The 26,785-nt window shown below is 37.1% G+C and overlaps 2 protein-coding genes across 2 annotated transcripts; one reads left to right on the top strand and one right to left on the bottom strand.

The window, feature by feature from the left end:
* Positions 1 to 606: 606 nt before the first annotated feature.
* Positions 607 to 3,081, top strand: LOC126755810 (uncharacterized). The gene has a single exon (XM_050468535.1). It carries the CDS (start codon positions 607 to 609, stop codon positions 3,079 to 3,081), a length of 2,475 nt encoding a protein of 824 aa, XP_050324492.1.
* A 2,835-nt stretch (positions 3,082 to 5,916) lies between these two features.
* LOC126755811 (uncharacterized) lies at positions 5,917 to 26,785 on the bottom strand. The gene is made up of 5 exons (XM_050468536.1): positions 26,316 to 26,785; positions 25,206 to 25,923; positions 21,791 to 22,305; positions 20,681 to 21,398; positions 5,917 to 6,163 (listed from the first exon to the last, which is right to left on the bottom strand). Exons 1-5 carry the CDS (start codon positions 26,668 to 26,670, stop codon positions 5,917 to 5,919), a joined length of 2,553 nt encoding a protein of 850 aa, XP_050324493.1. The 5' UTR covers positions 26,671 to 26,785.

The following is a 26,785-nucleotide window of genomic DNA, read 5'->3' on the forward strand; positions in this document are numbered from 1 at the left end:
TCATAAAAAAGAAATTCAAGTTAGGTGGTCAGTGCTACATACCTTGCATGGGGGCAATGAAGGATATGTCTGAGATCCTCTCAACCCCCAAAGGCACAGAAAAATCTGCTGAGGTAGATAATAACCACTCCCTTCCACCTTGCGATACTGATGTGTTTAAAGGGGACTACCTTTCATGGCCAACATTCCGGGATATGTTCACGGCCGTATACATCAAAAGCAAGCGCCTTTCACCGGTTGAGAAATTATACCACCTCAACAAAAAGACTCAAGGGGAGGCGAAGGTTATTGTGTCGAAATGCCCTCTTACAAATGATGGTTTTGCAATGGCATGGAAGGGTTTGACGGACATGTACGAAAATGAGCGAATACTGGTCGAAACCCAAGTTGACATACTGCTCGACTTACCGTCAATCGACAAAGAGTGTTCAAGCTCGACCAAATGGCTACAGCGGGAGATCAACAGCTGCACCTCTTGCCTGACTGCCAATAAAGTGGATATTGGGAACTGGGACCCAATCATAATCCATATTTGTTCTAAGAGACTGCCACAAGCAACATTGGCCCTGTGGGAACAGTCTGTAAACTGGACTGGACAACTTCCTCATGGATAGATACCGTGATTTAGAGGCAATAGAACGTGCCAAGAAATCGTCCAATTCTGCAAAGCCTGTCAGTGCACCCACACAGAATAAATACAACAACAATAGCCATCAGAACAGACTCGGCGCCTTCCAAGTAAGCGTTGAGAAATCAACATGTCTGATGTGCAAAAGCGCAGATTACAAATTAAGATCTTGCCCCATGTTTCTTAACATGGCACCGGCGGACAGGATCAAGTTCGCTAAGCGCAACAATCGTTGCATTAACTGCCTCGGCTTTGGGCATTTGGTGTCGCAATGCACCAGTGCATTCAACTGTAGCACGTGCCATGCGAGGCATCACTCACTACTACATGTGAGGACAGTGCAGCCTAGCAGCCAAAGAGGCTCATCTATGCCATCGGACGAGATTCCGTCTACGTCCAGGCAAGCGCAGCAGAGACGCAACTTCAACAAGTCGAAAGGCAAGCCAACGACTCAAGTACAGTCGTGCTTCGCTAACAGCGACAAAGGTGTCTTGTTAGGAACGGCACAAATAAACATCAATTACAGCGGCGTTACTTATGCCGCAAGAGCACTCATCGACTCCGGGTCAGAGTGCTCTTTCATCACAGAAAGGCTGAAGCGCAGAATCAACTTACCAGTTAGGAGGATAAATGCCCAGGTGTCAGGCATCAACAACACCGTATCTGCGCAAGTGAAGGAAGCATGTTGTGTCGAGTTGCGGTCACCAATTGACCCACTTATATCGATCACAACGAACATGATGGTTCTGCCGAAATTAACGGGAAACTTGCCGACTTGCCATATTAGCGCACTAACTCGGCAGGCTTTTCCAGATCTCATGTTGGCGGATAAGAGGTTCTTCGTCAATGAACCCGTGGACGTCGTACTCGGTGGTGACGTCTATCCCCAGGTTATGCTGGATGGCATACGCAAGAACGTACTGGGATCACTTCTTGCGCAAGAGAAAGTGTTCGGTTGGATAGTCACGGGGTGTGCTAATTCAATTAAGCCAACCAACACTTGCGTCTCGTATTATAACGAAATATCGCTGGAAAAGCAGTTAGCTTCGTTCTGGGAATTGGAAGAGATGTCCAAGGAAAGGAAGTTAATCGAGGAGGACAGGTATTGTGAAGAGCTCTATAAAGAGACAACGAAGCGAAATGAAGACGGGAAGTACGATGTATCGCTACCATTCAGGAAAGACTATCCGGTCAACATTAGTCTAGGTAGTTCCTTAAAGATTGCGTACTCCCAGTTTTATCGCAATGAAGCTCGGTTGTCAAGAGATAAAAACCTGCAAAAGGAATACAACAGGGTGTTAAATGAATATGTTGAGCTGGGTCATATGGTAAAGATACATACCAATCAAACGGCCGACTCTAGTGACAACTATTACCTGCCTCACCACGCCGTAAAGAAGGAAGAGAGCACATCGACAAAGGTGCGTGTGGTGTTCAATGCATCGCAAGCCACTTCAAACGGCACTTCGCTGAATGACATCCTTCTCCCCGGTCCAGTTCTTCAGGCAGACCTCACCATCTTAATTCTGCGATGGCGATTATTTAAATATGTCTTCAGTAGCGATATTGAGATGATGTATCGCCAAATCCTGTTGAAGGCTGATCAAACGAAGTACCAGCGAATCGTTTTCCGCAACCGTCCGACCGAACAAACCAATATCTTTGAATTGAAGACGGTAACGTTCGGAATCAACTGCGCTCCTTATCTGGCAATAAGGACGTTACTTCAATTAGCTGACGACGTTGAAAGCTCACTACCAGCAGCCTCAAACATACTCAGGAAGTGCATGTATGTTGATGATGTCTTAGCAGGTGGACACTCTATAGAGGCTGCAATTAAAGCTAGAAATGAGATAAGAACAGCATTGGAGTCGGCAGGTTTCCCATTAAGAAAATGGACAGCCAACTGTGGAAGAATTTTACAAGGCCTTCCAAAAGACCACTTGCTAAACAAAGAGTCTTTAGACTTCGAAGACACAAGTGATGTCAAGGCTCTTGGGATAAGGTGGAAAGCGCATACTGACTTCTTCTACTTTAAAATAAAACCAATACTCAGCCCAGAATCCTATACAAAGAGAGCTATCCTCTCAGATATCGCCAAACTGTTTGACCCACTAGGATTGCTAGCACCGATAATAGTCATAGCCAAAATGATAATGCAACACATTTGGTTAGAAGGAACACAATGGGACGAGGTTGTATTTCCTACCACATTGGATCGTTGGCACACATTCATGGATAACCACAGGTCCATAAACAACATTAAAATTCCACGATGGGTCCACTTCTCGCCAACGGACGATGTGTCTAGCAACGGTCTACCTGCGCGTAAGGACAAGCAACAAAGTTTTCGTCAGCCTACTGTTGGCAAAAACCAGAGTAGCACCTGTCAAAACTATATCTTTACCGCGTCTGGAACTGTGCGGCGCCGTATTACTGGGCGAAACAGTTGAATCTGTCGTCAACAACCTGGAGCTGACTCATCTTAAACTTAAACTATGGACGGATTCGACCATCGTTCTCGCATGGATTCGCAAGCTACCATGTTCATGGTCAACATTTGTATCCCATCGAGTGACAAAAATCATAGAAAGGGTCGGCAACGCAAATTGGAATCATGTCGATTCAGGATCTAATCCTGTAGACTTAGCCAGTCGGGGACTTATGGCACAGGATTTGGTGGAAAACACCTTGCGGTGGCAGGGACCTTCTTGGCTGCAAGAAGAACAATCCAAATGGCCATTACAACAAAACGACTACGAGACGCCAATGGAGGAAAAACAGGTACGTGTACATGCTTGAACAACTATACAGGGGAATTCTAACGACATTCTTGACCGTTTTTCTAGTTTGCCGAGAGCTTTGAGAGTGTTATCATACGTTATGAGATTCTCTCAAAGAACTCATCCAAACACAAAGGCTTCCTTTCAACAAAAGTCTTGCTTAATTTCATCCGAAGAAATTAAAGCAACGACAAGACGTTTGATAATAAATACGCAGAAGCAGAAATATGGTCAAGAATATGGTTGTCTGAAATCCGGTAAGCCCATCGATGCAAAAAGTGAAGTCCTCTCTCTTAATCCATTCCTCGATAAAGATGAAGTGAAGAGAACTGGTGGCCGTGTCGGTGCGTCTCTCGATTTGTCATACAATGAGCGCCATCCAATTATCCTTCCATACAACTGCGTATTGTCTCGTCTAATAATCCAGTTTATTCATCAAGTCTCTTTGCATGAAGAAAATCAACTGATGTTACGGCTATTGCGGGCTCAGTATTGGATTCCAAGGGTGAAAAACTTGATCCGATCCATTATCCATAACTGTAAGACGTACACGATCTTCAAAAAACGTGCTCAGACGCAACTTATGGGTACACTTCCGTCCGAACGATCCACATTTTCACGCGCTTTTACGAATTCGGAGGTAGATTTCGCGGGTCCGTTCCAAATAAAAAGCTACCGTGGAAGAGGATGCCGTGTATCCAAAGGGTATGTCTGTCTGTTTGTCTGTTTTACAACCAGGGCCATCCACCTGGAGGCAACTACCGACTTATCGACACAATCATTTTTAGCAGCCCTCTCTAGATTCGTATCAAGAAGAGGTTGCCCCAAGAATATTTATTCGGACAATGGTACAAACTTCGTTGGAGCATCGAGATCCCTAAGGTCCGAACTTAAAGCCTTCATAGCCGATGCTCGCAACAATGCTATCTCAGGGTATAGTCACCAAGCTCTTACATGGCATTTCATACCTGCTGCAGCTCCTCATATGGGCGGACTTTGGGAAGCAGGTGTGAAAAGCTTTAAGAGTCATTTTCGCGAGATTGCGTCTGGGCACAAATACACTCTTGAAGAGTTTAACACACTCTTATGCCGAATTGAGTCTTGCCTTAATTCGCGACCATTAAGCCCAACCTCAAACGAACCTACTGATTTGGAGCCACTTACTCCAGGACATTTTTTGGTCGGCGGACATCTGATGGCCCCACCAGAACCGGATATAAATGAAAGCAGTGCCTCTTTCGTAAATAGATGGCAAAAACTTAAGGCCTTACATCAATCCTTCTGCAAAAGGTGGAAAACCGAATACCTGAACGAAATGCAGAAACGCATTAAGTGGAAACATCCAAAAACCAATTTAAAGACGGGTGAGCTTGTCGTCGTCAAGGAAGACAATTTGTCACCGAACGAGTGGAGATTGGGTAGGATTGTCAATATACACCCAGGTGCTGATACCCGAGTGCGAGTAGTTGACATCATCACTGAAAAAGGCCAAGTTACAAGACCGCTTGCCAAATTGGTCTTACTACCGCCCTACGAGGAGAAAAACGTGGATGCACACCCTACTCAACAGTTCCCTAGCCACATCGGAAGCCTAGCCTTCCGATACACTCACTACGATACAAATATTGCAAATTCCACCATTGTACAAAATCTTCAAAAAAAAAAAACAATATTTTGTATATACACCCTCTAAAAATTCAGGCGATTGTATTTAAATAATAATAATATATAAATAAAATATATGACAATAGAACAACTTATCTCTCATCCGCGTATGGTATTGTATTTACCTCGATAGCAGCATCACCAGATTTGATGAATTTGGGGTTCTCTTCGGTGGTCTTGCCGGAACGACGATCAATCTTTTCTTTGATTTCAGCAAATTTTCGATATTACATTTTATGTTTCTATTACAATTGTTCACACATTTGAAATTTTCTTTGATAACAGCAAAACAACCGGAGCATATGTCAACGCTCAAGTAGTCTCTTAATCTGTTTTTTTTTTTTAATTTTTTATATAAAATCACATTTTATTGGTTTTTGTTTATTGTACAAAGATTGTATTCAAAGATGTAAGTGCAAATAATTCACCTTGGAACGAGATTGATTCAAAAAGCTTTAGTTACAATAAATCTGCCACTATTGGTGGTTAGTGTATACAATTCAAAGCATTGAAGTACAAGCAGAGATAAATTTTTCTCTGGTACAACATATTATGACACTTACAGTGCTGCATTTAGATAGTGCATATTTGGAAGCAAAGTGCGTGAAGTAATACATGATGATAAATGTGGATGAGCAAAATTCGTTTCGAAAAGTTATTTAATAATAAATTTAGGACTTCTTATATTTCATATATCCTTTTTTTTTTGCTGGCTATTTCAAATGGAATGTTGTTACTATTGTTTCAATGGTTGAGTTTGTTACTTTGCTGCTGATTATGTAATTGTTGTTGCTGTTGCCGTTGCTGTAGTTTTGAACGGCTGGAGCGTGTGGCGTACACTCATTTGCGGGGTTGTTGAATGTTGATTCGAGGTTTTTCAATATTTCCTTTCACTGGAGCACCGCTCACTACGCCAATATTAACAGCAACTGGTTGCGTCAATCCGGTACAATCTTCTGCATCCTTAGCTGGACGCTCAGCTGCAGGAGTTTTGTGTTGTACAATGCGCATGCCAACCGCTTTATCTGATGGTGGATTTCCAGCAACAAGATTTGGTTGTTCGTCAGCCATTTTTTCTTCTAAATATCTTTATAAGGTTATTATGTATGCAACCGTAAAAATGATAGCAATTAATACTTCAAACCAAGTTATTCTCACCTATTTAGCTTTGGTAAATTACGCACTGGATGTTTGGGTCTTTCCTATCCTGGCCAACCGAGTCCCAGATTTGTAATTTGATTTGTTTGCCGTCAATTGTAATCATCCGTGCCCCAAATTCCACGCCAATCGTCTAATCGTGCACAGGTTGGAAACGTTTGTCGGTAAACTGAAGAAGAAGGCATGACTTTCCGATACCAGTATCGCCAATGATAATATTTATTTATAAAACGTGAAACAATAATACAATTACTTTTCCACAAAAGGAGCACTGGCTGCCAGGACCTTCGGCTCGCTGATGTAAATATAAAATGTATAGTTATTGCTTAGTTAAGTCTTAGGTGTAAAAGTTAATAAAATGTTCTGTAGCTAATAGAAAAGTATTAAGAACAAAATAAATAATAAGTAATGGGAAGTTTATAAACATAGTCATATTTGTGGTTTTAATCCTGTTTTTACTAAGAATGCTGATATTTTTGTTACGTTTTCGGAGGAACTCGTTTGTAACAGAGCAGACGGTATTTGGTCGTCGAAGATATTTTTTTCTAATCGCTGCGAAATGTGGGCAGTCGTCGAGTAAATGATAGGCTGTTAAAGCTAACGACGGGCAGTGTTGGCAAACTGGCGGACTAGAACGATTTAGGAGGTGCGCATGTGTAGCAATTGTGTGTCCTAGGCGTAATCGGATAAATGCTTTGATGTCGTTGCACCGGCAGCTGGAGGGATAGCTTGGTTTTATCCTGTTCGGGTTATTCGCAGTATATAGGTGCTGGATAGATCTCCAAGTCTCCATATGTGAGCTATATTGGAGCTGCGATATACACTTATACAAGTCTTTTTTCATAATATAGTCAAAAGTTATTAGTGGTTCTTTTGCTGCGAGTTTAGCCCGTTCGTCTGCCAGATTGTTTCCTTTTATGCCTGCATGTCCTGGAACACACATTAGTTTCAAGCGATTATTATTCTCGATTAATTTGCTCCGAATACAGGAAATTAAGTAGGACTTGTTGTTTGTATTTATTACCGAGTGTATGGTTGACTTGCTATGAGTGCAGATAACTGCTTTAAGACTAGATTTTGCGACGAAGATGATTGCGTTGAAGATAGCGACAGCTTCAGCTGTGAAAACCGAGGCGTAGCTGGGAAGTATTCCTGCTGTAATTGTTCTTCCCTCGGAGTCAACGACGGCGAATGTTGTGCTAATGTCGGTTTTTGAACCATCTGTGAAAACAAATTTCCAGTCTGGGAGCTTTTTCCATGGCAGCTCGGATAACACTGTTTCGTAAAGAATATTTTTGTAACAAAGAAACAGCTTAGGTATGAGTTTTTTTAGGTTAAGTGTAAATCTTTCTTCGATTGTGGGTAGCCCCGCTTCCACAAGTATGAATTGTGTTGGCGATGTCGGAAAAGCGCGAAGACTTCTGCGCAAAGCAATGTGGTATGGGGAATACAGTAACTTGATGACACTTTTCGCGCAGTTGCCATAGATGGGTAGGCCATAGTCTATCTTCGATAATATAAGAGCTCTGGTTACATTTATTAGTGTTGACGAGTTAATTAAGCAGTGTTTGGATGATAGATATTTAATAATGTTAAGCCTAGCAGCCAGCTGATTTCTTAAATATAAACAATGTTCTTTGAAAGTTAGTTTTTTATCAAAAATTAAACCTAGAAACTTAAGTTTATTAGCATTTACAACTGGAATATTGTTATGAACTAATGTAAAGTAATTACATTTGTGTTTGCGGCAAACATGGAAATTCTTACATTTGTTTAAAGATACGTTGGCTCCAGATGATTCGGACCATATACTTAAATTAGCTAATATATTAGTAAAATCTTGTTTAACAAGGTTTAGGTCATTTAGTTTAGAGACCAATAATAAATCATCAGCATAGCATATATAAAAAATATTTTTATACTTATCAATTATGTGACAAACTTCATTGAATACAGCGGTAAACAAAATGACAGATAGCGGGGAACCTTGGGGAATACCATTATGTAAAGAGAAATAATCCGAAAAGGTGTTATTTACTTTGGAAACAAATCTGCGATTAGTGAGAAAAGACTGGATAATTTTAAGGATTTTTCCACCAAGGTTCCATTTTACCAACTGACGTAAAATTACATGAGCTCCCACGCGGTCAAAGGCTTTCTCGAAGTCTATACTTAGCACGGAAAGGTGGTTTCTATTGGAAAGAGCAGTAGACGCATAGCTTTCGAAGAGGAGCAAGGCATCAATGGTGCCATGCCCCTCTTTAAAAGCCACTTGCTGCGGACTAATGGAGTTATTGTTTATGGCATACCACGAAATACGATGAGCTATAATTTTTTCGAAAAGTTTACCTAAACAGCTAAGCAGTGAAATGGGTCTGAAACCTGAAGCTTCTGTTGCAGGACTACTTGACTTAGGAATGGGGATAATAATAGCGTTTTTCCAGGTTTGGGGGTAAATACCTTTATTTAGAATGTTGTTGTATAACTTAATTAATCTGGCCATCAAACATGAAGGTAGATGTTGCAACATGGGGTACGATATTCTGTCGGCACCCGGGGTTTTGCCTGAGAAAGAGGATAGTGTAGACTGTAGTTCAATATGTTCTATATTGCAATCTGTGATGTTAGACAAAGTATAAGGGGAAGTACTGAGATATTTGTTTTTGTCTGAAATGAAAGTGGCATGAAAGTTTGAGTCCTGCGAGTATTCTGACCAGTATGCTGCGAAGTAGTTAGATAGCTGTTTTGCGTTGACGATAGGCCCATTAGCATTACTTATGGAGATCAACTGGGATTGCGGGTATATTCCAGATAATTTTTTAATATCGGACCATGCTTTTTTCGGGTTTGTTTTATAGTTGATAGATTCCGAGAATTTATTTAAGCTGTCCCTTTTAGATTGTTTTGCTTTCCTACGAAACATCGCGTTAGCCTTTTTATTCATAATTAAATTTTGGTTTGATCTTGTCCGTCTATATTCCGACTAATAAAAGCGCAATGATAACATATTTAAATAAATATGCGTACGACATTTTCTTTTTTGAATTCCTGATTTTCTATTTGCAAATATCACGAAAATTAGTTATTTTACTTAATTTTCGGACAATAGAAACGCAATTTATGTTAGTCAGAATCGTCTTCCCATTTTCCTATCCTCGCTGGTTCCAAGTTTCGATTGTTTGATGACAGGAGATACTTCGTCTTGCCCTCGTTCACTACCAGAATTATTAATTTTTATTTTACTTAATTTTCGGACAATAAACGCAATTTATGTTAGTCAGAATCGTCTTCCCATTTTCCTATCCTCGTGCCAGTTTCGATTGTCAATGTGCACGTATTGCGCACATAACCCAAGAATGATAGAATACAAGATTACGACGACCGCCATTACGAAACGTCATAGTTCCGTGTTGAGAAGAACAAGAGTGAAAAACTGTCAAATGGCTTGCAAATTGTAAACAGAAAAGTAAACACTTTTGTAAAATCGCAAAATATTATTAATTCTTTCGATTTGAATGAAAAGTTTTAGTGAAGCGATTGAATATTGTTGAGTGAAAAGATTTGAATCATTTCTAAAGAAATATATCGGCCTATTGATAATAAAATTGTCTATTAAGTTGTGATTCAAATGGAGAAGACGTTTCTTGTGCTGTATATAAATATATACATATATTATAAGTTCAAATGTATCAGATGTATGAAATTATGATAAAAGAATTGTGAAATTATTAATTTAGTATTAAATATATCATTTCTTTTGCAAAATAACACCCATTTTTTGGCAACTTTTAAATCGGCCGGAAAACTGAAAAAACTCGTTTTCGATCCTTTAATTGCATAATAATTATTACAACAAGCCACTGCACATTTCGTTTTAAAAAATTAATATATTTATGCTTAGAAATTTAAATAAGTACAACAGTACACTTACACTGGTTTTCTTCATTTGAACAATTTCCACACATGCTACTCTATTTATTGTGGATGTGCCTAAAACTAATTATATACATATTTTCTCGCAACAATATTCTAAACATTCCTCTGAAATTTTACCTGCAAAGACGAATGAATTAATATTATTTTGGGAATTTCAAAAAGTGTTCACTTTTCTGTTTACAATTTGTATGCATTTCTATGCTTGTTCTTCTCAACGCAAAACTGTTACGTCACGAAATTGTTGAACAATGTATTTGCTTTTGTAAGAATTGTCAAGAGCTAAACCGAAAAAAACTAACTGTAAACTAGTGTCGTAATCTTGTATTCTATCATTCTTGCACATAACCAATAATACGAAATGTCATTCATGACATACGGTGATGCCATGCCGTCAGTTTTTAATTCGCCTTAAAAATTTTACAACTGTGAATCTAAAACTGTTTTCTTTCAAACTATGAGGCATAACTCATGCTTATGAATTTTAAATTCAATTTTTATTGCAAATACCATATTTGAAAAATATGTTTTGCTAGCAAATAACGAAGTTGCAAACCGAAAGTCTCCTTCTACAGCAGTACATGTATGCATTGCCCTTGAACTTACTGAGCAAGAAGTACTTTATTGACAAGTAAGAATTGAAAATAATTATTAAACCAAATTGTATTTAACATTTGCTTTGGTGGCAGGCCACTTTGTCGAAAACATACGACAAATAAAACAATAACGATAACATAAATTTGATGCTAAAGGCAAAATGTTTTTTATTTAATTATTATTATTCGCAACACCATGGTAATGTAAGGCAGTTCACACCACATAAGGCCACCTCCACACTATGCAATATAGTATAGCGTTCACACGATCAAATAATTTATGCACTTTTTCTCGCCACCCAATCAGTCTTAGATGATATTCAAAAACAAACAACACAAAATCGTCAACAGGGTAATTTCAGGAAGATGACTCGCTACAGTACCTTGAAGAAGACTGCGGCGCTACACCCAAACCGGTACCCACTTGCTTGCACGCTGCGCAAGGGAAAGCACCCATTGCGGCTCTGCTCGTCCTTCCGGGCCAAGACACCGGAAGAGCGCCTACGGGAGGCACTCATAGGCAAATACTGTGTAAACTGCCTTGCGGTCAACCACAGACATGTAATTTTTCTTTTTTGTTGCTCACCGCAAGGGGGCCGGTATGTTTAGGCCAGTGCCTAATTTCTTTTTACAAACCCTAGTGAGTATATAACAAACCATTGCCAGTTAGCTGTTAATAACTTTCACTCAACTGGCAATGGTTTCGTTAAAAACTCCCGTTAGATTTGACTCAATGGCTTAGCAAGCGATCCTGCTAGTCACCCTTTTTCACTTTTCCTAGCGATCTGAGCGCATCAAGACGTCATTCACCGGCCATCATAATCAGCATCGCCACTACACAAGCGAGGTAATTTGTAATAATTAAAATTCAATAAAGAACCAACCTTTGTTGCATATATTATATTAGACACAAAACTTGGTGGTTTTTTTCACTAAAATATTTCCTTTCTTGTTTTATATTCTCAACCATCGACGCATCGTCCTCGAGTGACTCGTCAAGAGTTCGAGAATATTCAGCATTTTTAATTATTTTCCGCATTTTTGCTTTATAATTATTGAAAAAGACTTTATTTACACATTTTCTGCGTTTACTTATCACTTCATATACGTTTACTCAAACCAAACGATAGATTCAAAGCAGCAATCAATAACTGCTTTGAATCTATCGTTTAGTTTGCGTGAACGTTTTCTTTTAATTTGCCTAATGGCACGTCTATGTGTTGCTCTTGTTATGCACTTATACAAACATTGCTGTTTTTTCGATTGCTAAGACTTTTATTTGGCGTGTTCAAACAGATTTTGCTAGCGCCGCCATATGGGAGAATATGTACGATGGCTTAAGAGGTTTATTTGTGTAATAAAATATACTAGTAATAACCCCCGATAATCGGGTGACTCCGTTATTTAAAATGAAAAAAGTAAAAATTTTTTTTTTTATAAAAACTCAATTTATTCAAGTACTTCATGGAAAACTACATTCGTAGTGGTTTTATTTTGGTCGTAAGTCTTAACTTTGATATCTTGAGAAGATCGTACTCGACTCAATGCGACATACAGCTGGCCATGCGTAAAACAATCCTCCTTGAGGAAAACACCAACTCTTGCTAGAGTCTGCCCTTGAGATTTGTTTATTGTTGTTGCGAATGCTACAATTATTGGAAATTGGCGACGCTTTAATATAAAAGGAAGTGTTGATTCGCTGGGCTGTAAATTTATACGGGGCAATAAAATTTGTTTCCCTTGTGATTCACCGGTTAAAATTTCGACCTCCAAACATTTACAATGTAGTGCTTTTACTATCAAGCGAGTCCCATTGACCAACCCTTCATATGTATTAAGATTGCGGATTAACATCACAACTGTTCCAACCTTAAGCCTTAACTCATGAGGCGCTACTCCACTGAAATTAAGGGAGTTTAGAAATTCTGTAGGGAATCCGACATGCTCTTGAGGATCTTCAGAAACGACAGTATCCACGCTATAATATACCCATTCTTCACCGGGCAACATATTTACTATTTCGCTATTTATTATCGTACAGTGATCATTTTTTGGACACAAAATTGCCCGATCCTTCAAATGGTTTTGACTAATAACACCAGACTGAGGCTGAAATACCCAATCCACTAAATTTTCATTTAGCAAAATTATCTCTTCTGGTATATTGATTTTCGACTCTGGAGAGAGCTCTCGACCTTCTCCAACACGCACAAGAAAACTGTTGTATAAGGATTCTTTAGAACGCATATTCGTTGAGAGTTTGAGACATCTAAAAAATTTCCAAAGTGAGCACCGTTTCAAACAATTACCAACTATAGCGGCGCGTGAGCTATTGGGCACCACAGGAAGAACTTGCCTGAAATCACCACCTAATAAAATAACCTTTCCACCAAAAGGTATTTCATTTTGGTGAATATCACGTAATAATCGATCTAAGCAAAAGTAGCATGCTAATTCGGCGAGCATTGCGATTTTCTTCTCTGGCCCTCTGTTCCTCTTCGCGTTCAACCTGCGCCATATGCTTATACTCATTTGCCAAGGGGTTAATATTTGAAAGCATTTCGTGGATTTCCCTCAGCAAATACCTATCGCACTTTGAATTATGTATGTTGTGCCCTTATATCAGTTGCTTGATCCGTGTCAAGAATAAACAGCTGGGCGTAGGAGGATTCTGAAGGATGATCTGCATGCAATGGACCTACTCTATGATATATTGATCCATGTATTCGGAAGCAATATGGTCCGCGCCCTGTAGGCTCCGCAATTTTCGCTTCGAATGATGCAAACGCAAACGAACTATTTAGCTGCCAAATATTCTCCAAATAGTGTCCCCGCCAAGAGCTCAAATCATTTTCTAACACAGCTTTCAAAAACTCAGGTCACGTAATTCTTGAAGTTTAACTTTTCCGCCATGACAACATGTCGTAAAGCCATTTCTTACCTAGTAACAATTTCAACCAAATATTAAGACAATAAGTATGTATATACATATATTACGAATATAAAACAATGATAAGTACAGGTACCTTTTCACTTCCGAAATGTTTTGCTTTACAGTGTAAACATATATTAGTCAAACCCCCAAGCGAACTATACTCCGGAAGAACTACGGAGTTTAGGGCAGCTTTGAAATAACTTGCCATAGATCCTGCATGACTTCGGCTCTAATAAAACAGGTCATATACATACATACATACATTAACAATTAAAAATTCCTTTTTATCTATAACATTCACCTCTTCTCTTCGACCTGTTAAACTCCTTTTTCGTCTAATTCGCCTTTGGTTTGGCATTTTATTTTTAATAATTAATCTGAATCTGAACTGAAATTCGATGTAGTATGTATGTATTCGCTGGTAATAGCCGCCTTGACTTTTGGAAGAAAACTGAACTGACTCAAAGCTCACCTAAAGCAATAACACTTCTAATCAAAATAACGCCGACAACAATATTTCTGTTAGATTTTGCACTTGCGTCTTCGCCCATACATATGTATGTATATACATTAGGGGGATTCAAAAAAAATTTTTTTTTTTTTTCAATTGGTACTCGCAAAAATAGGTTCCTAGACACCTCTAAGAAAGCCTCTCCAAATATGAGTTTTTAATTGTAACGGGAAGGTCCTCCGCCTAACGGTTTTCTATTTTTTCTTATTATCAGATAGAAAAATTTATATCTCGCTTCCAACTACTTGAAAAAATATTTTGTTAATTAGGTTTTGTAGGAAATTGAATGCTCTAAAATATGGTCTCTTATGATTTTTTCGTAAACCCAACCGTTTAAAAGATATTAACGGTTGAAATTTGACTATTTTTGGAAAAATTCTTTTTTTCTTATTAATTTTATAACTCAATGAAAAAAAATTATTATGAAATTATTATTATTATTTAATTTTTTTGGAAAAGTGGGCGTGGCCCCGCCCCCTACTAAGTTTTTTGTACATATCTCAGTAACTACTATAGCTATGTCAACCAAACTCTACAGAGTCGTTTCCTTCAGGCATTTCAATATACAGTTCAAAAATGGAAGAAATCGGATAATAACCACGCCCACCTCCCATACAAAGGTTATGTTCAAAATCATTAAAAGTGCGTTAACCGACTAATAAAAAACGTCAGAAACACTAAATTTTACGGAAGAAGTGGCAGAAGGAAGCTGCACCCAGCCTTTTTTCAAAAATTGAAAATGGGCGTGGCGCCGCCCACTTATGGACCAAAAACCATATCTCAGAAACTACTAGACCGATTTCAATCAAATTTGGTATATAATATTTTCTTAACACCCTGATGACATGTACGAAACTCTAAGGAAAGGGTATTAGCAACAGCTCTTAGGCTTAAAAATGTAATCAACCTTCTGAGTGACAAATTTCGGCTAAATGTCGCATTTTATACTGGGCACTGCAATCTCAAGAAACACCTATTTAGTATGGATCTAACCGTCTGTCGATTCTGCGTCTGCAAACAGGATTAAGGTCCTTGGATCCATCTATCAGAATAGGTATCCCAAAATTATATTTTAGCCCGCACACTCCCTCTCCAAAATCACTTGCGTGCACATTACAGTCTGCAAGCGTTGGAAGCTCTGTGAAGCTCGCGTTTAATTATTACCCCTGCTGAAAGTAATGCAATAGGAAAATTCTAAAATGTTTGCAGTTGTTGTTGCTCGTTTATTAGATCGAAAAAATGCAACTGGCTGAATGCCTTGACTATGAGCAAATTACTTTAGCTTGGAAGCTTGACTGTTTCGTCGTTTGGTTGCCTAGCTACTCGGTTAGTTACTTGACGGCTGTTGGCTGTTGATTGCTAGCGGGTATTCGCCATTTTTATACTCTCGCAACAATGTTGCTAAGGAGAGTATTATATCTAGTTTTGTTCACATAACGGTTGTTTGTAAGTCCTAAAACTAAAAGAGTCAGATATAGGGTTATATATACCAAAGTGATCAGGGCGACGAGTAGAGTCGAAATCCGGATGTCTGTCTGTCCGTCCGTCTGTCCGTCCGTCCGTCCGTGCAAGCTGTAACTTGAGTAAAAATTGAGATATCATGATGAAACTTGGTACACGTATTCCTTGGCTCTATAAGAAGGTTAAGTTCGAAGATGGGCAAAATCGGCCCACTGCCACGCCCACAAAATGGCGGAAACCGAAAACATATAAACTGTCATAACTAAGCCATAAATAAAGATATTAAAGTGAAATTTGGCACAAAGGATCGCATTAGGGAGGGGCATATTTGGATCCAATTGTTTTGGAAAAGTGGGCGTGGCCCCGCCCCCTACTAAGTTTTTTGTACATATCTCAGTAACTACTATAGCTATGTCAACCAAACTCTACAGAGCCGTTTTTTAAGGCATTTCCATATACAGTTCAAAAATGGAAGAAATCGGATAATAACCACGCCCACCTCCCATACAAAGGTTATGTTCAAAATCACTAAAAGTGCGTTAACCGACTCATAAAAAACGTCAGAAACACTAAATTTTACGGAAGAAGTGGCAGAAGGAAGCTGCATCCAGGCTTTTTTTAAAAATTGAAAATGGGCGTGGCGCCGCCCACTTATGGACCAAGAACCATATCTCAGGAACTACTAGACCGATTTCAATGAAATTCGGTATATAATGTTTTCTTAACACCCTGATGACATGTACGAAATATGGGTGAAATCGGTTTACAACCACGCCTTCTTCTAATATAAAGCTATTTTGAATTCCATCTGATGCCTTCTCTGTATAATACGAGTATAAACATTAGGAACCAATGATGATAGCGGAATAAAACTTTACAAAAATACGGTATTTGAAAAATATTTAAATGACGAATAATGAAATCTCGATTATCACTTTACCATGCGAGAGTATAAAATGTTCGGTGACACCCGAACTTAGCCCTTCCTTACTTGTTATTACACTCATTTGGACAAAGAAAAATCGCTTCAGATAAGTGGCTCTTAAAACAACAAGTTGGGATACCCACACATACACAACACAAAAATATTCGTTTGTTTTGATACATTTAAACACATACATTTACTTTCATCATCATAGGACTGGAGACTTATGCCCGGTTTCACAGTCCATACTTAAGTTGAGTCTAAATAAAATCTTAGCTAAGTATTGTTGCAAACTGAGTGGTCGTTTGCGTTTCACAGTCAATGCTCAATTTCTATAAAATTTTATTATGATATATGGCAACGTTATGGGCAACATATGTTTTACAAATGTCATTCATAAAAATATGTTTGAAATATTTAAATTATAACAGACAATACATAAATTTGCGAGGAAAATTATATCAAAAATTGATTAAAACAACAAAAGAACCCCAAATTTCATCACTAGCGAGTCGGAGCACCTATGGGAACTGAAGGAAAAGTATCGGGTGATTTTTTAAGAGCTTGATAACTTTTTAAAAAAAAAAAACGCATAAAATTTGCAAAATCTCATCGGTTCTTTATTTGAAACGTTAGATTGGTTCATGACATTTACTTTTTGAAGATAATTTCATTTAAATGTTGACCGCGGCTGCGTCTTAATTCGGAAAGTCCAATTTTGGGCAACTTTTTCGAGCATTTCGGCCGGAATAGCCCGAATTTCTTCGGAAATGTTGTCTTCTAAAGCTGGAATAGTTGCTGGCTTATTTCTGTAGACTTTAGACTTGACGTAGCCCCACAAAAAATAGTCTAAAGGCGTTAAATCGCATGATCTTGGTGGCCAACTGCCCATGCATCCCGAAAAATGCACTGTTTGGTGTGGTTTGTACGCTGGTGGAATCATTGGACCGTATTTTTTCAAAGATGCTGTTGGACGCAACGTTACGGTGAATGGCGATCGCTATCGTTCGATGCTAACAAACTTTTTGTTGCCAAAAATGGAAGAACTGAACTTGGTTGACATGTGGTTTCAACAAGATGGCGCTACATGCCACACAGCTCGCGATTCTATGGCCATTTTGAGGGAAAACTTCGGAGAACAATTCATCTCAAGAAATGGACCCGTAAGTTGGCCACCAAGATCATGCGATTTAACGCCTTTAGACTATTTTTTGTGGGGCTACGTCAAGTCTAAAGTCTACAGAAATAAGCCAACAACTATTCCAGCTTTGGAAGACAACATTTCCGAAGAAATTCGGGCTATTCCGGCCGAAATGCTCGAAAAAGTTACCCAAAATTGGACTTTCCGAATGGACCACCTAAGACGCAGCCGCGGTCAACATTTAAATGAAATTATCTTCAAAAAGTAAATGTCATGAACCAATCTAACGTTTCAAATAAAGAACCGATGAGATTTTGCAAATTTTATGCGTTTTTTTTTTAAAAAATTATCAAGCTCTTAAAAAATCACCCGATATAAGCTGTTATTGAGTGCAAACGAACGGACACTTGCCCTACGCTACGAAAGATGTCGCTGAAAATTCAAAGCAAATTCAAAACAAAAATCAGCTGTTATTTAAGCACTGCTTAAGTCTCCCCTTTTCAGTACTTAAGCATTACATAAGTATGAACTGTAAAACAATATTTTCCTGTTTTATCTTAAGTACAACATAAGTATGGACTGTGAAACCGGGCATTAATGTCCCAGTAATGTAGATTGGAATGCGGAGCTTGATGACTTTGATCCTCAACTTGTTATTATTCACTAAATGGTGAATTCTGCATGTGATGGATTCTAAGAATATTTACCCAAAGATTGATAATATCTTATTAGAGTTAGAAAATTTTCAGATATAAAGGTTTTTTCTTCTTGGGATTTTAACGCTTAGTCAGACATGCCTTATGCTCATCTAACTCCCAGTTATGCTGAAGAGACTCCGACTCATTCCATCCTCATCCGTTAGTAATATAATCTCTGGGTACCTATCAACAAAAGAACGTTTATTACTCAAAGATATATAGAATTCTAAAAGAATTCAACCAATTTTTGATATAATAGAACGGACTTTTCTATCTGCTACTCCGAACATAAATAGGAATCAAGAACTACTTCTTACAAAGTCAGAAATTCGTACATTTGATAGCTCTGAGTTGTCTCAATCCGAACCTGCTGGGGAATGGCAGCTGTATAGAAGATTAGCCAATATTTTTCTTCACTCCAAAATAACAGGGATCGTATTGTATAAGCCATAAGTGGAAAAAAGCTTTCGCACCGTGGTTTAATCTAATTAGGCTCCCTACGTACTTATACTCAATATATTGATGAAGTAGTAAAAGAATACCTGTTAAGTCACTCAATAAACATAGGTTATTGAAAATCGAAATTCGTCAATGTTGGCTTAGAAAATCTCTAAAAAAATACTACTCATAATATACTCGAAAACAAATAAGGAAGAAAACTCAAAATAACTCCAAATTTCAAGGTTTTAGAAAGTAATTATGTCCTTGTTGAGTCACTAAGTAAACTTTGAGTGAAACTCTTCAATTATTATAAAATTAAAACTACTTCAATTGCTTTCTCATCTTGGTTCGACATCGTCCATGTTTCTGCGGCGTGTAATAGGATTGGAATGATGAGAGACTAATAGAGCGTAATTTTTGTTCGTCGAGAAAGGGAACTGCTTCACAATTGCCTGCCGATCCCAAAGTAACACATGTAGAGTTATTTTGCGCCTGATCTCCAGGCTTAGATTATTGGTTGAATTTATACTAGTTTCGAAATACTTGTATAAGTTAAATTATATTTTTATAATTTTTATTTTTTAAAAAACAAGTGGACTCGCGTCCACTGTCTTTATTCTTTATTGACCGTCTTCTTTTACAAACGAATGAAATCTAAATTACAATAATATTCTTAACTTTAATGAAACCTATTTCTGCACACAAGTCACGTTGCACTTGCATGTGCAATATTTGTTGATTTGCCGAATTACCCTGTTTATTATTTATTGTTCCCAGCGATCTCAGCTTTCCCAAGAATTGTCGAATTGCAGTAGTAAGGTTCGTTGACCGAAGCGCTCCAAATTTATTTGGTGTCAGCAGTTTATGCGGATGCGCGTGCAAAGTTGGGTAACTATTTTAGCCAATTTGTTTTTGTCAATTGGCATAGCTTTTACGAGCTGTTGTGTTAACTCTTCCCCCTTTAAGCATGATCGTCCTCGATCATCAATAGAATGGCAAGTCGTTGAAGTTTACGTAAGTTGGCTTGTTGATTATGTCGTTTGGTGGACTTACTGGAGGGTTTTCAATTGTGACTTCTTTTCCGACATATTCAATCTTTATTGATCTACGTTTATAAAGTGCAATGCACATGCATGAAAAAACTACCATAACTGTTGTTGTAAGAGTTCCAATAGAAAGCGTTGTGATTCTTAGGAAATCAATTCGTCTGGTGTTGTTGATGTGCAATTCGTTTAGCATTTCTAGTGATAAAAGCTTTATGTGATTCTTTTCGTCTGGCGTAAGTTGTAAGACTGTGGGTATGGCTTCGAAAGGTATTGTTTCAAAATTTCTATATGTCTGGTTTTTGACTTCTATCATAGCATTATAGAATTTAATAACGTGTGTCCCATTTGTCATCTGAGGCGTTCTGTTTATATTTATTATACCATTGAAATTGTTTAATAGTAGTATTCCTGGTTGTATTTCTTCGATTGTAGGAATAGCGTGACTCGTGATTGTGGTGCAGGTAGAATTTAAACTATTTATTATTTTAGGTAAACATGTATCTTCACTTAAATATACTAAACATTTTTTTTCACAAATTGTTACATTATTATATTTTTTCACATAGTTTCTTAACTCCATATATTGAATTTTTTCCTTTAATTATTTCTTTATATTTAATATTTATTGCAATGTTTTTTGGCTTTTTAACTGGCCTTATAATTATTCTTCTAAATATTTCGCTATTTGTAAGCGGTATTTTTATCACATAAATTATTAACATTTCTTTACTTAGTACATTTATTTTTGAAAATTCTAACGCTTCTTCTGTGTTGTTAAATGGCATTTGTTCTTCTCTTAATTTTTCTAATGCAGTTTTTATTTCTTCTTTATTTAGTAATAATGTATTTAAAACATTTGTTTTCGACCATTGAATGGCATACTTTATATTAACTAATTCTTCTTTTATTAACCTAATCTTACTTTGTAAATCAATTACAATTTCATTTATTATACTATCGTCTTTTCTTATTGAATTTGAAATTAAATTCATTACATTTGATATATTGTTAATTCTGTTAGTAAATAGTTCATTTATTATTACTTGTTTGTTATTATTTTGGTTTAGGTTCAAAAGATTCTTATTAATGATTTCGAGGTCGTCATGGTCTGGTGATCCTGCCAGATATTTCCATGCGGTGCCTAATATGTTTATTGACTTTCTAATTCGGGATGTTTTAGTGGGTTTAAGTGTATCGAGGATTTCAAGGGTTTGATTTATTTCATGTTTAAGGATTGGGCGAAGGAAAGTGTCTTTGGGAATTTTGTCCGTTATATGGTCCTGTATGTCTGTCAAAAGTTGTTCGTACTTGTTGATGTCAATTATATGGATTAGTCTAAATGTTCCGTCCTGAATTTTAGCTAGTCCGTTATTTATCGTCACTAGGTAAGAGTTTGTGTAGTCCAAAATCTCTATGCTAGCGAGACTGGTCGTAATAGTAGTCAAGAGGAGTATGCATCTAATGGTGTCCATTTTTCCTGAAAGTAGATATTAGTTATTATTTATTAGTCCTTTATGAACTATTCTTCCTGATGCTGTTTTAACTATGGTTCTCATATTTTCGGAAACTGTTCTTTTTTATATTTTGAAGTTAATTTTCATCCTAATCTGTTATTTATTTTAACATAAATAATTTCTCCTGGGCTATAGTCCTTGTGTTCTGATCTATTTTTATTATGGTATGAAAGATCTCTTTCTTGTTTTTCCTTCAGAAGAGTAATATTTTTTTGTCGTTCTTTTTCTATTTGTTGTGGGTCAGAGCGTATCCTGTTCGAGAAAAATATGTCTACGGGTTTGTTTTTTGTCGTTGAGTGAATGGATGAATTGTATTCTTGAACTGATTTAAATAATAATTCTTCAAATGGCATACCTGTGGAGTTAGCTTTGATACATCTCATTATTTCGGAAAGAGTGCTGTGAAACCTTTCTACTTGTCCATTACTGGTGCTGCTGTAAGGAGGTGTGGTGTAGACATTTATAGACATTTGGTCTTTGAGAAGGGTAGATATAGAAGCAGAATTTAGTGATTTCTCATTGTCTATTACAACGAGTTTTGGTATTCCGAAAGCAATCATTAATTCTCTTATTGGGTCCTTTATATGTTCTATTGCTCTTGATGAAATGATTTTAACCTGTGCATACTTTGAAAATTTATCTAAAGCTGTGAGGATGAGATGTTTCTTGGATTTGGGGTTTCGGTGGATGTCTGTCATATTTCTGCTCATGACAGGTAGAACACTGTTTGGCGATTTTTTCAATTTTGGAATGCATACTTGGAAAATAGTATTTTCGTAAAATTTGAGATTTATTCTCTCTACTGTTTCTATGTGCTCTTTTATGTTCTTGAATGACAATTTGCTCTTGTTGTTGTTGCGGATGCGATATCTTTGAGAAACGTTTGCGTATAGCGGATTTTAGTGTTACTGAAGTGAAGTGGGTATATTTCCTGTATCTTGCCCATTAGAGTTTCTGTCGTGTGTAGTCCGTTGATAAGTGCTGGGTCTAAGTACCGTTTGAATATGTCAATGATGTCTTGTGTAGAATAGTTTTGTTTTGTAATTATGTGTCTATGAAAAGTAGGGAATGGTATTTGAAAGGTGTAACTGTTCTCGTTGCCAAATAGTAGGAAGAGTTGATTTTTAAAAGCATTAATAGGGGCTTCTGTAGCTGGAATAAGGAGATGAGAAGAGCTGTCGTTACTGTGGTCAGTGGTTGTAAGAACATTAATGTCAGTCTGTGGAGGTCTCGATAAGGCATCGGCTACGACGTTTGTTCTTCCTGGCTTATACTTCATTTCGTAGTTGTATTCCTCAAGGATACACTTCCATCTCTTCATTTTGCCGTTGTGGTTTTTGTTGCTCAACGCAAAGGTGAGTGGTTGATGATCTGTGAAGATTACAACTTTCGCTGATCTGTATAAATAGTTTCGGAGTGATGTAAGAGCCCAAATAATAGCCAGCATTTCTTTTACGTTTGCGGCATAGCTCTCTTCGGTTTTGTTTAATGATCGGGATATAAAGGTGATAGGTTTACCTGCTTGCTCGATTTTTCCAATTTTGGACGGCTCCTATGGCATAGTTGGATGCGTCGGTAGTAAATTCTTGTGTGAAATCTGGATATGATAGGATAACTTCTTTTGATATTAGGGAAGATTTAATTTTGCTGAAGGATTCTAAGGCGTATTTATCAAACACTATTGGCTTTTTACTGGAGGCGGTTTTGGACACGCGTCCATCTTCCCCCTTAAAAGCGAGGTCAGAGGTTTCGCTAACTTGGCGTAATCTCTGATGAAGCGTCGGTAATAGCCTGATAGGCCAAGGAAAGACCTCAAGTCTTTCAGTGTTTATGGGCACGGAAATTCTTGGATTGCCTTTACTTTGGCGGGATTGGTTTTTATTCCTGTGGGTGAAATGATGAAGCCTAGAAATTCGACTTCCTTGCGGAAAAACTCGCACTTGTCTAATTGGACCTTCATGTTTGCATTTTGTAGCGCATGGAATATTGTTTCGACATTATGAAGGTGATCTTGCTCATCTTTGCCAAATACTATTATGTCATCTATGTAGACATAACATATTTTGCTTATGTGCTCCTTCAGTATGTCGTCTAGCGCTCGTTGGAAAATAGCGGGTGCGTTCTTAAGTCCAAACGGAAGTCGAGTGAACTCATATTTGCCATTATTAATCGAAAAAGCTGTATTCTCAATGTCCGATTCCTTTAAGGGAATCTGGTGGAAGCCACTCTTTAGATCAAGAACAGAAAAATATTTGTTGTTTCCAAGTTGTGAAATTACTTCATTTATTTCTGGGATGGGGTATCTATCTGCTATTGTCAATGTATTTAATTTTCTGTAATCAATTACAAGCCTATATTTCTTTTGTCCTGAGGCATCTAGTTTTTTAGGTACAACCCAAACAGGTGAGTTATAAGGAGAACGAGATGGTCTGATAATTCCGTTTTTAAGTAGATCTTCTATTTCTTTAGTTACAAAATCTCTCATCGCTAGTGGGTAGGGATAGTATTTTGTATATACTGGAGTATCTGAAGAAGTCCTGATTTCTCCTAGTACGGTAGTAGTATACTTTTACTGTCTTTATTCTTTATTGACCGTCTTCTTTTACAAACGAATGAAATCTAAATTACAATAATATTCTTAACTTTAATGAAACCTATTTCTGCACACAAGTCACGTTGCACTTGCATGTGCAATATTTGTTGATTTGCCGAATTACCCTGTTTATTATTTATTGTTCCCAGCGATCTCAGCTTTCCCAAGAATTGCCGAATTGCAGTAGTAAGGTTCGTTGACCGAAGCGCTCCAAATTTATTTGGTGTCAGCAGTTTATGCGGATGCGCGTGCAAAGTTGGGTAACTATTTTAGCCAATTTGGTTTTGTCAATTGGCATAGCTTTTACGAGCTGTTGTGTTAACTCTTCCCCCTTTAAGCATGATCGTCCTCGATCATCAATAGAATGGCAAGTCGTTGAAGTTTACGTAAGTTGGCTTGTTGATTATGTCGTTTGGTGGACTTACTGGAGGGGTTTCAATTGTGACTTCTTTTCCGACATATTCAATCTTTATTGATCTACGTTTATAAAGTGCAATGCACATGCATGAAAAAACTACCATAACTGTTGTTGTAAGAGTTCCAATAGAAAGCGTTGTGATTCTTAGGAAATCAATTCGTCTGGTGTTGTTGATGTGCAATTCGTTTAGCATTTCTAGTGATAAACGCTTTATGTGATTCTTTTCGTCTGGCGTAAGTTGTAAGACTGTGGGTATGGCTTCGAAAGGTATTGTTTCAAAATTTCTATATGTCTGGTTTTTGACTTCTATCATAGCATTATAGAATTTAATAACGTGTGTCCCATTTATCATCTGAGGCGTTCTGTTTATATTTATTATACCATTGAAATTGTTTAATAGTAGTATTCCTGGTTGTATTTCTTCGATTGTAGGAATAGCGTGACTCGTGATTGTGGTGCAGGTAGAATTTAAACTATTTATTATTTTAGGTAAACATGTATCTTCACTTAAATATACTAAACATTTTTTTTTCACAAATTGTTACATTATTATATTTTTCACATAGTTTCTTAACTCCATATATTGAATTTTTTCCTTTAATTATTTCTTTATATTTAATATTTATTGCAATGTTTTTTGGCTTTTTAACTGGCCTTATAATTATTCTTCTAAATATTTCGCTATTTGTAAGCGGTATTTTTATCACATAAATTATTAACATTTCTTTACTTAGTACATTTATTTTTGAAAATTCTAACGCTTCTTCTGTGTTGTTAAATGGCATTTGTTCTTCTCTTAATTTTTCTAATGCAGTTTTTATTTCTTCTTTATTTAGTAATAATGTATTTAAAACATTTGTTTTCGCCCATTGAATGGCATACTTTATATTAACTAATTCTTCTTTTATTAACCTAATCTTACTTTGTAAATCAATTACAATTTCATTTATTATACTATCGTCTTTTCTTATTGAATTTGAAATTAAATTCATTACATTTGATATATTGTTAATTCTGTTAGTAAATAGTTCATTTATTATTACTTGTTTGTTATTATTTTGGTTTAGGTTCAAAAGATTCTTATTAATGATTTCGAGGTCGTCATGGTCTGGTGATCCTGCCAGATATTTCCATGCGGTGCCTAATATGTTTATTGACTTTCTAATTCGGGATGTTTTAGTGGGTTTAAGTGTATCGAGGATTTCAAGGGTTTGATTTATTTCATGTTTAAGGATTGGGCGAAGGAAAGTGTCTTTGGGAATTTTGTCCGTTATATGGTCCTGTATGTCTGTCAAAAGTTGTTCGTACTTGTTGATGTCAATTATATGGATTAGTCTAAATGTTCCGTCCTGAATTTTAGCTAGTCCGTTATTTATCGTCACTAGGTAAGAGTTTGTGTAGTCCAAAATCTCTATGCTAGCGAGACTGGTCGTAATAGTAGTCAAGAGGAGTATGCATCTAATGGTGTCCATTTTTCCTGAAAGTAGATATTAGTTATTATTTATTAGTCCTTTATGAACTATTCTTCCTGATGCTGTTTTAACTATGGTTCTCATATTTTCGGAAACTGTTCTTTTTTATATTTTGAAGTTAATTTTCATCCTAATCTGTTATTTATTTTAACATAAATAATTTCTCCTGGGCTATAGTCCTTGTGTTCTGATCTATTTTTATTATGGTATGAAAGATCTCTTTCTTGTTTTTCCTTCAGAAGAGTAATATTTTTTTGTCGTTCTTTTTCTATTTGTTGTGGGTCAGAGCGTATCCTGTTCGAGAAAAATATGTCTACGGGTTTGTTTTTTGTCGTTGAGTGAATGGATGAATTGTATTCTTGAACTGATTTAAATAATAATTCTTCAAATGGCATACCTGTGGAGTTAGCTTTGATACATCTCATTATTTCGGAAAGAGTGCTGTGAAACCTTTCTACTTGTCCATTACTGGTGCTGCTGTAAGGAGGTGTGGTGTAGACATTTATAGACATTTGGTCTTTGAGAAGGGTAGATATAGAAGCAGAATTTAGTGATTTCTCATTGTCTATTACAACGAGTTTTGGTATTCCGAAAGCAATCATTAATTCTCTTATTGGGTCCTTTATATGTTCTATTGCTCTTGATGAAATGATTTTAACCTGTGCATACTTTGAAAATTTATCTAAAGCTGTGAGGATGAGATGTTTCTTGGATTTGGGGTTTCGGTGGATGTCTGTCATATTTCTGCTCATGACAGGTAGAACACTGTTTGGCGATTTTTTCAATTTTGGAATGCATACTTGGAAAATAGTATTTTCGTAAAATTTGAGATTTATTCTCTCTACTGTTTCTATGTGCTCTTTTATG

The sequence above is a fragment of the Bactrocera neohumeralis genome, chromosome 4 (genome assembly GCF_024586455.1).
Source record: "Bactrocera neohumeralis isolate Rockhampton chromosome 4, APGP_CSIRO_Bneo_wtdbg2-racon-allhic-juicebox.fasta_v2, whole genome shotgun sequence".
Lineage (NCBI taxonomy): Eukaryota > Metazoa > Arthropoda > Insecta > Diptera > Tephritidae > Bactrocera > Bactrocera neohumeralis.